We start from the raw sequence: 15,711 nt of genomic DNA on the forward strand, positions 1-15,711 counted from the left end.
CGTACTTGATAATGGCTTTTGCAGGCCAAGCCAGTGATGAGCACTAAGGGCCTCTTCATCGGAAGAACCTCAGCACAAGCCACGTGAGGTCTGAGTCACAGTGAAACTGATGTTCGGGTCAGCTGGATGACTATCCCGGTTCGAGATGGTATCAGACCTCGACCTTCTAATGTCAAGAGGCTAAACACTGATTCACAAAGCAGTAGGCTGCTTCACTGCCTGGGCTCGCTCGCCAAGGCCATGTGCTCACAAGCAGTGCAGACCCCGGTCTTCCTGACATCACAACACACGCCCTGGGCAGGCCAAGGCCTGGAGCTACTTCCTGTCATTTCAAGAATGAAAAGAAACAAACTGAACTCACTAACTTCTTAAAAATCCTTCTACGATGATTTTATTATAAATATGTTCTTTTGGAATAAACAAATATTGCATCCAAGACTATCTGCCAACTTGTTCTAAAGTAGTAAGAGGGAAAAGGGAACCAGGAACCATTTAGAAACAGAGATAAATAGCAAAGACACCTGCATGCCATGCTAAATCCCTTTCTCCCAAGGAAGAACAGAAGGTTAACAGGGAGTATCACAGCTCTCGTTAGCCTATTTGATGAAAATAAGCTCGAGTTTGGTAACTTATGCTTGTTCTACAAACTGAGCTGCTCCTTGCCTCAGTCCTCAGCAGCAGAATGGCAAGTCTTCCGATGTGAGCATCAACAAGAACGGTCTTGATTGTGTGTAACTCTTTGTTCAAAGACAAAGTGTTCCTATTTGCTAGGAGTAATGTCCGAGTAATCCTTCAGCACTCCAGCCATGTGTTCGTTATGAGTCTTAAACCGTCGCTTTTTCTGTGAAGCAGGCTTTTTCCTTCTCTGAATAGGGGCCTAAAGGAAAAGGTAATACCGGTCAGAACAAACAGTGACCCCAAGGGATAGTATGGTCAGGATAAAAACAGCAAGCCCAGAAGCAAGGGTTTGGACCTTTTCATTCACCTCACACCATTCACAGCACACATCCCAGCCTCCAACCAGGCCCGAGCCTTCCATTACCACCAGAGCAAACTCCCATCAGGAATAATTGGCCGACACAAAAACTTACAATGGACCTTTGACTTGCGAACTCAATGCTTTCTGGAGGGCTGGTTGTAACCCCAGTTATCAAAGGCTCAGGCACCTCTACACAGCCTTTAAAGTCTCTCCTGTATACAGGCAGCTAGCTCTCAGCGTCCTCAGAGAGACACTGGCCCAAGATTTCTCAATTAACCCCATATAGGAAAGGATACTGTAATGTTCCTTCCAGAACTCTAGAATTAATTAAATCTGTATCTGAGGCCATTTGGAAGCACAAGCGGCCGCATTCAGGTCGTAACTCAAGACTTTGGTTATAAGTTAAAACTAAAATTCCGGTCATAACCCAAGTTGTTCATGCGCCAGACCATCATAATGAGGGTCCACTGTATCACACATATTCCAGGCATTATGCAGATAAAACCAGTAATGCTAGGTTTTATCTGTTATCAAGTCTAAAAATGTAATGCCACTACCAATTCAAAAAATGATCTGAAGTAAATCTGGAAAACTATTGAGATATTGTTATAGGTAGCTGAGTTAGATAAAAATATTACAGGCAGTCAGACAAGGCCAGGCCCTCGAAGGAGCCAACATAAAAGACAAGGTAAGATACCTGTCTGCCAGACCTCAACACAAAAGGACTAAACAAATGCACCCACATACCTTCCTAGGTGTAAACATCAGGGATTGATATTCTAAATAAGTAATAAACGCCTTCAAAAAGCCAGAAAGTCACTAGCCCAACCCCCTACAGGAAAAGCCCGTTCTGTATTCATGCCCTCTTGCTACGAGACTCGCTTCCCCACTTGATCCTAGTTTACTCAATTTTACCGGAACTATTACACTTATAATCTTATTGGCTGACCATAGTTTTGTCCCACCTCATGCCCACCTTGCAATTTTCCATTTTCCCTCCTCTCTTGGACTCGCCTCACCTCAGGGTTTTGCTCTATAAAGTCCCTGGGAAGGGCAAGGTGGCAACCCACTCGGACCCTCTTCTGTCCCTCTCTTGGACAGAAGCTTTCTTTCCCTCAATAAATATATTCTGCTCTTAACCTCCGTTGTTCCTAAAATTCATTCTTCGATTTTAGAGAACACAAACTCGTCCTAAATATCGTTCAGGTTGGGAGTTTTTATTTTCCTGTATCAATATGACAAAATGTAGAAATGGTTAGGCACACACTGGCTGATAGCATACATATTAGTATATTAGTATAGTATAGTAGTATACTAATTAGTATATTAGTATAACATTCATTTAAAATCATTTAAGAAATCATGAAAGGCTGCAATTGCACTCATTCATTGAGGTCACTGGCAATAAATCTTCCCCTTTTATGCATCCTAAAAGTGCAGATTGAGAGAGCAGCTACAAAGAAGAGCAGCTACAAAGCATAACGGTGGCAAGGGAAAGAGGAAAGAGGCACCACGGGAAGAGTCTAGCAGTGATGGTGAACCTTTTAGAGCTTTCAATGATAAAGCACAGCCGGCTGCCACATGCGTGCCATAGGCTCACCACTACTCTTCTTGGGTGTTGCTGAATTACTGCCCACCCTAGCTCTGTTCTTGGGCTACAGATTGTTGGCAGCTGGTACAAGGCAATTTGTCAGTCTTCGTTTGATAACTAATGCCCCCCGTGAGCAGGATTAGGGGGACAAATATCTGATGCCCAGAGGACCTGAGAATCAACATGGACAGCGCAATATGGTCAGAGCTATGTCTGTTCAGCTCACAGAGAAAGGGGGAGGAGCACAATCCAAGGTTTAAAGGCCAAGCGCATGCCCACACAGTCTACTTTTAGGAACTGGAAGAAGGTGCATAAAGGCTTAGAGGTGAGAAAGTGAGCACCATGGGGGCTTCAGGTAGGCTGGCCGGCACAGGGAGCTCTCCCAGGCCTGGGAAGCAGCCCCCAAGGCAGGCACACTGTCCCTGGATGGTAACACCAATGCATGACCTCAGCTGTGCCTAAGTCACTGGATCAGACACAGACAAAGCCAGAGGGGGAATGACTTCCTGCTCTTCAGAATGGAAAGCAGATAAAGCTCAGAGAGAAGATTAAACTTATCCTGGAGATTACTCACCACTTTCTTTGGTCCAGACTCCTGCATGGAAGAAATACCCTGTCGCTTGAGATATTCTTCAATTTTCTCCTCATCCATCGAATCCACAGTAACACTCCTCCACAGTTTCTGGAATTCTGAAGCAACACGACAGTAGTTATTTTACCACTGATTTTTACAAAGCACAGCATCTTGGTGATCAAAACCTGGGCTTCAGTATTATCTTCTCTGGGCCTAAATCAACACATCTGAGATTTCATGACAAAAACAAGTAAGCAGACAGTTCCAGTGTCACAAGTCTACCATCCCAGCACCCTGGGAGAAGGTAGAGGATCACAAGTTCAAGCCGAGCCTGAACTAAGCAAGACCCTTCTTCACAATAAAAAAAATAAGAGCTGAGGATGTAAGCTCAGTGAGAAGGCCATGGGTTCAATCCCCAGTCATAAATATAAATAAATGCACACACACACACACACACACACACACACACACACATATACCTACAAAAACAATAACAAAACAAAAACAGAACCAATGAATAAGGCAGGAACATTCAAGTGTGGAACACTGATCCACAACAGGGCCTGTGAACAGAACGGCACCAGTCAGCACAGACACCAGCTGCTGTGCCCTATTTGTGGAGGCCCCGAAATAAAGTTCAGTAGGACTGAGGTCTTCCTGCCTTCCTGGGGAAATAAAGCAGTCAACCCCTTTTATACCTAAAACCAGTCCTCTCCATTTTGGGCAATATAATTCAAACTCTTCCTCATCTGCCCTGAGTTTGGTATACACCATCTTTTCACCCACTGACAGTGAGAAACACGCCGGAAAATGGGGCACCATAGCTGTACGTGGAAGCGAGGTGTTGTGACAATTTAGTTACAAAAAAAAACTTTTGCAATCAAGCCACCAGGGACCAGATGAGGGGATGGGGAGTGGCTGAGACAGGAACTCCCATCACTCCTGCTCTAAACAAGGCTGCTGCCCCACCTACAGCAAGTCCTGCAGACCTGTGGTCCTTCCACAAGCAAGAGAGATCTCCACTGAGACATATGCAAATAAAAGTACTAAACTGTGCATCCTGAATTCTCCTCCCACACACAGGCTCTAACAACTGAGCCCACCTCATTATCAGCATTTACTTTCAAACACAAAAAACTCGCCACAGCAAAACCTTGGATTTATGTACTCTAGGCCAAGAAAAAAAAGGGATAGCCCCTTGTCACAGACACTCAGGGAACTCCACCCACGGCCTTCCCTGCAGGGCCTTCACAGTCTGCAGAGCTTGTACGGGAGCAGTAAATGAAGTGGGCACCTGATCTGGTGGTGTTGGACTAGACTTTTCTTCTCCCTCTTTTCTGCCTTCCTTCCTTTCTGGTTATTTCAGTGAAGCAAATGCAAATAAATTTGCATGAAGCAAATGACAACCAAAGAGAACTACGGTGAACTGCCTGGGTACACTACAAAGAATGCAACCTGGGTACAAAATTATTTAAATCCAGAATGTCTCCAAACAAGATTTTTTAATTTCCACAGATAAATACTGAGGATTCTTTTTCCTATATAATTATAGACGTCCCTTAACTTACAACAACTGTCTACACAACTTCCTCAGCCTCTTGAACACTGACCAGCTCTTTGAGAGAAGAAACCTTTTCCCTCATTCAATCCCACAGTAGCAGGCAATGGATTTAGCACATGACAGGTCCTCCTCACCCACACTGTGAAACACCACTGTCTCCTCCCACAGCCGAGACGTGGGGGGGGGGGTTAAAATATCTTTAAACATTAATTTTTTAGAGTTTGCAGTATGGAGAATTGAACCTGGAAGTGCCGAGCTACGTCCCCAACCCTTTTATTTTGAGCCAGGGTCTAAATTGCTCCACCTGGCCTTGAATTTGAGCTCCTTCTTCCGTAGCCTCCCAAATAATTGGTATTACAAGCACCCTTTGCAACACCTGGCTCTTTTTACATTTTTGGTGTTTTTTTTGTTTTGTTTTTGGTTTTGGTTTTTTTCCGGTACCAGGAATCGAACTCACGACCTTGCACTTGCCAGGCAGGCGCTGCGCCGCTGAGCTAAATCCCCAGCCCCTCTTTTTATGTTTTTAAAAGCTTTCTGTCAACTGAACCAAAAGAGGCACAATCTGAAATAGCCACACAACACCATGCCTTCTTCCCTTTCCCCATCAGTGTGTGTAATCATTTTGCAGTTCCAGAAAACAAGGCATTGCTCAATTTACCTCACTTTTTTTGTTTTTACTTCATCCTTTAAAGCAGTAACCTTAAATTATAAACACTATCAAAATTATTTCTCATGTGATTTTTAAAAATGCACCTCTCCCTAAATGCCCACATCTTAACCAGAACCTATATTACCTTATATAACACAAGGGACTTTGACAATGAAAATAAACATCTTGAGACTGGGAAATTATCTCAAGATTTAAATTCTGGATATGGAAGAATTAACGATTTTTAAGATAAAGACTAAGTAGTGTGTGTGTGTGTGTGTGTGTGTGTGTGTGTGTATGTGCTGTGATGCTAGGGTCTGAACCAAGGTCTTGCACAAGCAGAGAAGGCACTCTATAGTCACCACTGCACTACACCCTCCAGCCCAGGAAGAATGAACACTTTTTAAATGTTCATACTTCCCAGAACAATCTGCAGAATCAATGCAATCACTATGAAAATTCCAATGTCATTTTTTATAGAAATAGAAAAAAAATCTAAAAGTCATGTGGAATCACAAAAACCCTGAATAGCCACTACTACTGCTGTGGGTTTTGGGTTTTTTTCTGGTAACAGGAATTGAACTCAGGACCTTGCGCTTGCACTGCTGAGCTACATCCCTGGCCCCTACTACTACGTTTTGAATGATTTGTTTCATCTGAAACTCATGTTGAAATTTAATCTCCATTAAGAAACATTAAGGCTGGGCATGGTAGCACATGCCTGTAACACCAGCACTTGGCAGGCTGAGGCTGGATGATCACAGTGCATCTGAAGCTCCCTAGACTACACAGTGAGTTCAAGGCCAGCCTGAAGTACATAGGGAAGACCCTGTCTCAAAAAAAAACAAAAAACAAACAAACAAAAAGAGGGATCTTTCAAAGTGATTGGGACTCTGCCTAATTAGTGGGTTAACAAGTTAACTCAAGACTGGGTCTGCTATCCAAGCCAGCCTGGTTAACTCTCTGGTGTTTACCCCCTGACTTTCACCATCTGAAGCCCTGTACTACCTTGGGACTCTGCTAGTGAGAAAGTCATCACCAGAGGTGGTCCCTCAACCTTAGGCCCAAACCATGAGCCAAAATAAACCTCTTTATAACCTGCCCCATCTGTGACACTACTGTTAACAATATAAAGCCAATTTAGCAATCTTCTACACACAAAAAGAACAAAGCCACATGCTGGGTGTGGTGGCGCATGCCTGTAATCCCAGCATTCAGGGGGCTGAGGCAGGAGGATTGTTGCAAGTTTGAGCCCAGCCTGGGTAAAAAGTGAGTCCAAGGGCAGCCTGAACTGCACAGCGAGACCCTGTCTCAAAAAGACAAAAAGAACAAAGCCACAATAAGCAAAACAGCATGGTACTGGCATAAAAATATAGAACAGCAATGGTATGCTGTTATACCTATGGTATAGCGTATAAAATGCACTAATGAACCTCAGTATTTATGGTCAACTCATTTTTGTCAAATGTGTCAAGAACACACAATGGGAAAAGGACAATCTCTTCAATAAATGGTGCCAGGAAAACTGGCTATCTACGTGCAGAAGAATGAAATTAGACCTTTTTTCATACCATATATAAAAATGAACTCAAAATAGATTAAGACTTGTCATGTAAGACCAAAAACTGTAAAAATACAGTCTCTTAATTTTCCATGGTTTGATGTCAGATCTTTCAACTTCAGGATGGTATGAAAGCAACACCCAATAGAAGCTATGACATTTAGTAGCTTAGGTGAATTAAACTCTTTTGCTGTTGTTTTATTGTGTTTTTTGAGACAGGGTCTCACTATGTAATTCAGGATGGCCTGAAACTCATTGTGTAGCCTAAGCTGGCCTCAAACTCACAGTGATTTTCCTGCCTCAGTATCCGGAGTGCTAGGATCACAAGTGTGTGCCACCATGCCCAGCTCTAAACACATCTTAAGTTTATGATGGGTTGGATCAAGACGTAACTGAACCACCAGTCAAGGAATATCTGCTCCTAGGTTCCTAAGAGAAATGAAAACTTGTCCATATAAGTATTTGTATAAGAATGTATACACAACACTACTTATAAAAGCCAAAAAGTGGAAGCACTCCACATGTCCATCAATAAAGAACAGGTAAATAAAATGTGGCATATGAATGTAATATGGAACAATCTGCACTGGGTGTGGTGGCGCATACCTGTAATCCCAGCACTCAGGAGGCTGAGGCAGGAGGATCATTGTGAGTTTGAGGCCAGCCTGGGCTACAAAGTGAGCTCAAGGCCAGCCAGAACTGCATAGTGAGACCCTGTCTCAAAAAGACAAAAAAAAAAAAAGAACAATCTTTTACACTATAAGAATGTAATGCTATGCATTTCCCTCTAAACAGTGCTACATCTGCTTCTCATTCATTTTGATACATTGTGTTTTCACTTAATTCAACATTTTAACCTCGTGATTTTTTTTTTTCTCTGAACCATGAGTTAAACTGTTAATTTACAAATAAATGTTTTCAAATATATGTCTGTTACTGACGTGCAATCCAACTCCACTGTGGTCCAAACACATCCTTTGTATACTTGATTCTTATAAAGGTAGTTAAGGTTTATTTTGTGAGGCTACAATACATTCTAATTTAGTGAACAGTGCATGTACATTTAAAATTATTACTGTTGTTAGTTAGTCTTTTGTAAATCTCAATTAGGTCAAGTTGATACTGTTTAGGACTTCTACATCTCACTAATTTTCCAACTCCTTGCTTAATCAATTGACTGCTGAAAGGACAGTATTGTAGACTTCTTTTAGTTTCACCCGTTTTTAACTCATGTAGTTTGATAATCTGTTGTTAAATGTATACATATGCAGGACTGTCAACAACTCCTGGAGAGCTGATCCTTTATCATTAAGAAATGTTCCTCTTAAGGCCAGGGATATAGCTCTGTGGCATAAGCACCTGCCTGGCAAGCGCAAGGTTCTGAGTTCAATTTCCGGTACCAAAAAAAAAAAGAACTGTTCCTCTTTATCCTTTGAAACGTCTGATAACACAGGCACCTGCTTTTCCTTTGATTAATGTTTGCATGGTATATATCACTCACATGTTTTTATTTTTAACTCATATCTTTATATTTAAAGTATGTTTTTCTTAAAGATAACATATACTAGGGGGTTTTGCCTTTGTATTTAACCTGAAAATCCATCTTAGTTGTACTTAGGCCAACTTCATTTAATGTAATTATGAGACACAGCTGGAATAAAACTTAACATCTTATTCATGCTTTGTATTTGTTCCATGTGTTCTTTTCTTCCCCTGTGTTTCTGTATTCATATATATTATCTAAATATTTTTTATTCCCTCGTATCTCCACTATTGGTTTATTATTTCTCTAGTATCAAATCCTTTCTGCCTAAACAACTTCTTTTAATACTAGCGGAGTTCAGACCTGATGGTAATAAATTCTTTGTTTCTGTTTCTCTGAGAGAAGGTCTTAGTTACTTTTCTTGTTGCGGAGTCAAAATACCTGACACGCAAAGTTAAAGGGGGAAAGGTTTATTTAGCTCATAGTTTGCAGAGGTTTCAGTCCATACTGTAGTGCACTTGAAGTTGAGGTAAATAGGCTTTCTGCCTAGAAACTGCCATGCCTTCCCTTCTGCCAGGCATTTAGTGTGTGGAGGTGAGTCAGTCTCCACATAAGCTGGGTTTGGCATCTTTTGCTGCTATGGTTACCCTAATATACTAGTTTCCCATTCCCAGTGTCCAGAGCAGAAGCTGGTTGTCAGAAGTATTTCTGTTCAACCTTCTGTTTCAGCTCTTCCTTTTACAATGTACCCAAGATAGTCTGTCTCCATGAGCCTGCAACTGTCACAGAACTCCACTACTACCTGCTACTTGTTAGCCTTGTATAGGGGGAATGGTGGGAATTCTCTGACATTCTCATGAAGCCTAGTCTTAGGCAAGAACTGAGTTGCAGGGTGTGACCTTTTCAGTGCTCCTGCCCTTCCTTTTCTGCTAAAGTTCTAACACAGCACATATTCCTGTTCCTACCTCAAGCGTAGGTGCTTTTCTTTCAGGTGACTTCCCCACATTGGGTTTAGGTTTTTGTCTCATAGCACAGAACAAAGGGAGAAGCACTTAGAGAGCTTCATGTCTTTCCAGAAGTGTATACTCTACCCTCCGCTAAGACCATCTGATACGAGACACCTAAGGACCTCCACACTAGACTCCATCTCTTGTAAGAATCCAATGAGGTCTACAGAAAAAAGCCTGTGAGCAGGCAAGGTGATCTCTTGCTAGTTCACCCTCAGTCTTTAGCAGTTCATTAAGAATTTAAACTGAATTCTGATTGGTGTTCATTTTGTCCATCTCAGGTAAACAAGTACTGGTGTCCATCTTTTCTTGGGGGTGCCGTCTTGTCTTAGAGCTTGGGTTAGGTGGTTGTCTTGCAACCTCAGCTTTCTGATGAATTCAAGAAATCTGTAAATTTTCAGATTATCACTCTCTTCACTGTAAGTACAAGATTGTTTTCTCTAACTCCATTCTAAGAGGAATCTAGAGCTCCCCCAAAACCTAAATTTTTAGCCAAACTTAAAAGACAATGTGATGAATATGGCTAGCTCTGCTTGTCACACGTATATATGAAACAGTATAGCTGGACAAAGTGGCACATACTTGTAATCCCAGCACTCTGAGAAGCTGAGAGAGGAGGGTTCCAAGTTCAAGCTCATCTTGGGCAACTAAGCAACTCCCCGTCTCAGAATATAAAAAGGGCTGGGGATGTAATCAGTGCCAATGCCCTGGGTTCAACACTCCCCACTGGGTTCAACACCCAATGGATTGTAGAGGGTGGGACAACTTCCAACTCCATCTCAAAAACAACTAATCCAATATAGCACACAAAACTAAAATTTTAATATTTATCTACACTGTTGTGGGAAGTGTCATATAAAAGAATAGTTCTGGCATTTGACCATAAATTTGTTAAGTTCTAACTTAACAACACGTGAAAATTGTACTTAGAATAAGCACTATATGATATAACTTTGTAACAATTTAACTGTGTACTAGGGGCTGGGGATTTAGCTCAGCGGCAAAAGGGCCTGCCTGGCAAGCGCAAGGTCGTGAGTTCAGTTCCTGGTACCGGAGAAAAACCAAAACAAAACAAAACAAAACAAAACAAAACAAAACAAAACTGTGTACTTCTCTCTGTATAGACACAAAAGGTAAAGGGGGGGAGTACAGATAATAAAAACATCTTTTATTCATTAGTTAACTTAATTCAATATACTTTTAACCAAACCTCTGTTAGTAGCACTGCAAAATTATAGCTCCTCGAAGACTGAAACTACTTTCTGACATGTACATATGTTTACTTACTACAAGTCTCTTATGACATAATCATAGAGGCAATAACAGTAGAATAGTGACATTAATAATCTAAAAAAACTAATTTTGTACAACCCAAAATAGTACACAACACAATAAAGTTTTGTGACACAATGGAACTGAAAATGAATTAAATTTAAACCAGGTGCAGTAGCAAACATCTGTAATTCCAGCTACTAAGTAGGTAAGGCAGGAAGCTCTCAAGTTCAAGGCCAGCCTGGTCAACTTAGCAAGACTCTATCTCAAAAAAAAAAATTTTTTTTTTAATGGGAGGCTATAGCTCAGTGGTAGAGTACTTGCCTAGCATACAAAAGAATTTAGGTTCAATCTGTGGCACTGCAAAAACATTATAAAGTAAATAAAAATAAAAACACTCATTACTGGCAAAAGTTTGAAAACATGGATGGCTTCTCATATACTACTGTGAAAGTGTAAACTGATCTAAAGTTATGGTGGACTAACATATGTACACTTACCAACTCCGCACAATGAATGCATTCATTAGGTATTTCAGACATGTAGTAATTTAAAATATGTTTACAAGGACATTTGCCAAGGTGCTGAAAATTTATCTATCTTTTGATCCAACAATTCTACTTTGAGAAAATATGCATATATGTGGTATGATTGAAAAAACAGTGAGTGTTTAAATTTTTAAGAGAATTTTTCGTTTCTTTAAAAGAACTTCTGAAGCAGTTCTGGAAGTCCTCCTTCATGAGGGCCTTTTCATGGTTGCCTTGATGTCCTAATTGATTCAAACCACTTACTGAAATATCTGTCAAATAAAAATATTATGCTGTGTCCTCCCACCCTATGCACCCAATCTGGCACCATGTGATGTGAGGGTCTTCTCCAAAGTATAAATTATCACGAAAGGTAAATGTTTTGAATCAGTTCAGGACAGCACAACTGAAGACACTCACAAAAGAGGACTTCGAGAACTGCTTCAGAAAGCAGCAAGGATGACAGGGATAATGGTGTTTGAACCAAAAGGGATGTCTTGAGAGGGATTAATGGCAATGTATCTTTTACTGCAATTTTTTAAAATTTAAGAATACACTATGTTCTGATCACACCTCATACATACTTGTTCAAGGACTAAGCATTATTTATATCAGCATACAACAAAAAATAAAATGTTTCTATCTACAGGGGAAAGGCAGGAAAGGGGGAAGAGGAAAAAAAAAGAAATAAGCTACAATGTGTACAAGTAACCACTTCCAAGATGACTGTAACTGCATGAACTCCAAACATGTACTAACAAAAATTGAAAAATAACTTTCTGTCTATAGAAGGTTAGAAAAGCTGCATCACACAGATCTACAAAATGGAATACCATAGAACCACTAAACAATAATGATCTAAAGCAACATCTGAGCCTAACGGTAAGGACTTAAAAATGGTAGGTATAGGGCCAGGGAGATAGCTCAGTGGCACAAGTGCCTGCCTGGCAAGTGCAAGGTCCTGAGTTCAATTCTCAGAACCAAAAAAAAAAAGGTAGCTATTAGCAGGACTCTTGAACTCAAAGGACAAAAATGAAATTTTTTAAGTTTTCAGTCAAAAACACACATTCCTAGGACTGTGGGGAAAGTCAGTAAGGCACTGGAATTCTCATTAGGAACACTGAAAACCCATTATTCCTGCAAAAAAAATTACTGCAAATAATTAGCTTTAGACTGATAATATGGTTCTTTAGACTAGCTTTAGACTGATAATATGGTTCTGCTTCTTTGTTCTCCATCTAATGAAATACATACAGAACTACAAAATGATGATGAGACAGGTAAGTAAGTAAGTAGTCAGATAAAGATTAAAATTAGTATCCTGGATACTATATTTCCAATACTACTGACACTGTTGTATTCTTACAGTGTGCCAAATGCTACCAAGCTCCAGTTTTTACACACACACACACACACACACACTCACTTAATCCTCATAAAATAAGGTAAGGGATTCCCAGTATCAAAAAGAAAAAAAAATGAGGTAAGGATACCACTGTTCTCATTTACAGGTGAAGAATCTCAGAGAGAAAAGATCTTGAGCAAACCAACAAGAACAGGAGCTGGAGTCACAGTGTGACTCCTGCACTGTCCTCTAATCACTGCATGTGCACTGGCTCCGAGTAAGATCCTGACTTCAGGAAACACTGCCAATGCCTCTGTATAACAAGGTGTATGCCTAGGTCCAACTACTTTGTGTTTACTTCTCTATCGGATTTTTAAAAACCACTATATGGTAAACTATGTCTTTACTCAAGCTATACTCATTTTAGGACGTACTTTTATTACTACAGAACCAAGGGTGAATCTTCAATGTGCCTGAAAACCTACTTTCCTCTCTGTGGCTAAGACTGCCACCTAATGGGCCCAAAGCAAACATCATCAGCATCAGTACAATCAAAACAAAGCTTGTTGAGAAGCAAAAATGCTTACTGAGAAAATACCAACTAATAAACAATACCAGTTTATATTAAACTGAGCTCACAATCCAATTCTGATACATGTATGTGTGTATAAACAAAGTACATTATGTACTGTTTTAATACTTCATTTTCTACAAATACACAGTGCATACTGTATATAGAATTATTTTCCTTTCGAAATCAAAAGCCTGTGTTTGCATTTTTCAGAATTTAGCCAAGAGTCCTGTACCACTTATGGAAAATGCCAGTTATGATTTATAACTGCCAACACATCACAGCCATCCACAGCTATAACATATTTACTGTTACTTTACACATAAAGGTCAACAGCTATTTCACTTATATTCTGTTTATAACTGTGTCTGACAATTTATAACAATTCAAAGAAATTTTAAAAATATAAATCAAGCCAGGGGTGGTGGCACATGTCTGTAATCTCTAGCACTGTGAGAAACTGAGGCAAGAGGATCACAAATTAAGGGCCCAGCCTGAGTTATTTAGCAAGATCCTGTATCAAACAAACAAACAAAAGAAAGAGAGGTTAGGGATGTAGCTCAGTGCAAAGACCCTGGGTTAAATTCCCAGTACCACAAAAAAATAAAATATGCACACACGCACATCAATTTCTTTTTATTTCTTTATGTTGCACTCATGGTATAATACTGATTTTTTAAAGAAAGTATGTGTACTGACAGTTAATATGTATGAATTCCACACGAACAAAGATGTCACAAAACATGCCTTAAAAAGGTTCACGAAATCTGATGAAACAATTAATTAAAAACCATTAGTCTGAGTGGATTTCAAAGCCTTTCCTCTGGTCTCAATCTAATCCCCCTGCCCGCGGGCTCCCCCTCGCTGCTCCGCGGCATTCAGCAGGCTTCAGCTTCTCTCCTCCTCAAGCTCCACCCCCTCCCCACTATTATGCCAGTGTGGGAAACAGCTCATTCATTTCTTTCTTAGTACTTCGTACTACCTGTTCTATTTTTAAATTTTATTGTCTGCTTTCCCCCTTAGAATCTAAGTTCTGTGAAAGCAGAGTAGTTTATGTTGTTCACTACTGGATCCCCTACATACAGCAAAATGCCAGAGGCACAGAGTAGATGAATATTTAGGGAATAAATAAACTCACAAACATTACCAGATTGTGAAAAAAAATCCCAGAAAGTGTCAACAAGGGACTAAAAAGTAAGTCAGTAGAGAATAACAGAATGAAAATAAATTATGTAATTTTCCAAATTATGGGGAGAAGGTACCATATAATAAAGATAGCAAATACAAAATGACACTCAGAACTGATTCAAATACTTAAAAGATAACCACAGGCCACCTAGAAAGTAAATACCTAAAACAAAAGAATACAGGTCAAAAGTAGCACATGCCTGTACTCTCAGCACTCAAGAGGCTAAAACAAGCACATTTGCTCCAAGTTTGAGACCAGCCTGGGCCACACAGTGAATTCAAAAGATGCACCTAAACCACAAAGCAAGACTCCGTCTCAAAAAACAAAAAAGAAAAAAATGTAACGGGCAAATTATTAGTCAAGTAAAAGACAGAGGTTATGACAGTAATAAGAGGTAACTTCAAAAAAAAAACATTAATTACCATCAAGAGGGACACTTTTTAAAGATCACAGATACAATCCTTAAACTCTTAGTGCCAGGAATATGTATAGATTAAAAGCTCTATATAAAAATATGTAGGGCTCGGGATTTAGCTCAGTGGCAAAGCGCCTGCCTCGCAAGCGCAAGGTCGTGAGTTCGGCTCCCGGTACCGGAGAAAAACCAAAAAAAATAAAAAGTAAAAGAATAAAAATAAAAATATGTAAGGCATTGATTACAGGAAGCACTGAAGGAAATCAAATACAAAAGGTATGCAAGGTTTTAACATTTGCTTAGTCAATACTTAAAATCAATTGGTCAAAAAATCAGCAGGAAGAGTTATCTCCAGACTGTTATTTTGTTAAAAATACAGCAACAAAAGTAAAATAAACCAGTAATAGTTGAAAAAAAAATAAGGAAGAGAACCCAACTACAAAAAATGATAAAAGCGGAAAATAACAGAAAATTAAGCAAGTTCTAGGGTAATACTCCATAAAACTGTATACAATAAAATTTAAAATTTTTAAGCAAAGTGTGGTGGTATATATCTGTAATCCCAGCACTCTGGAGGCAGAGGCAAGAAGATCACAAATTCAAACCCAGCTTGTGCAATTGGCAACTTGGCAAAAACTTACTTCAAAATAAAATAATTTTTAAAAGCTGGGCATGTAGTTCATTGTAATAGCCCTGAGTTCAATCTCTCTTACCACCAAAAAAAAAAAAAAAAAATTGATGGGTGATTTTGTGAGAAGATATCAAAGTTGATCCAAAGATAGCAGAGCCAAGGAAGTCATTAAGAATGTTGTCAAAAAGTAACCAGCCAGGGACTGGGGATATAGCTCAGCAGCACAAGCACCTGCATGGCAAGTGTGAGGTCCTGAGTTCAATTTCCGATACCAGAAAAATAAATAAATACATAAAAATTTAAAAAAAAATAAGTAGGATTTAAAAAAAAAAAATAACCAGCCAGACACACTCAGGAAT

At 39.8% G+C, this 15,711-nt stretch overlaps 1 protein-coding gene across 1 annotated transcript in view; it reads right to left on the minus strand.

Annotated features, from left to right (window-relative positions):
• Positions 1 to 365: 365 nt before the first annotated feature.
• Gtf2e2 (general transcription factor IIE, polypeptide 2, beta 34kDa) overlaps positions 366 to 15,711 on the minus strand; it is a gene marked incomplete at its 5' end in the record, with an annotated part of 79,911 nt that continues 64,565 nt past the window's right edge. The window contains 2 exon segments of the mRNA XM_013521493.1: positions 366 to 877; positions 3,145 to 3,260. Coding sequence (XP_013376947.1) covers positions 761 to 877; positions 3,145 to 3,260 — 233 coding nt within the window. The 3' untranslated portion in view covers positions 366 to 760.

Source organism: Chinchilla lanigera, unplaced genomic scaffold (genome assembly GCF_000276665.1).
Source record: "Chinchilla lanigera isolate Chin_1 unplaced genomic scaffold, ChiLan1.0 scaffold00062, whole genome shotgun sequence".
Classification (NCBI taxonomy): Eukaryota; Metazoa; Chordata; class Mammalia; order Rodentia; family Chinchillidae; genus Chinchilla; species Chinchilla lanigera.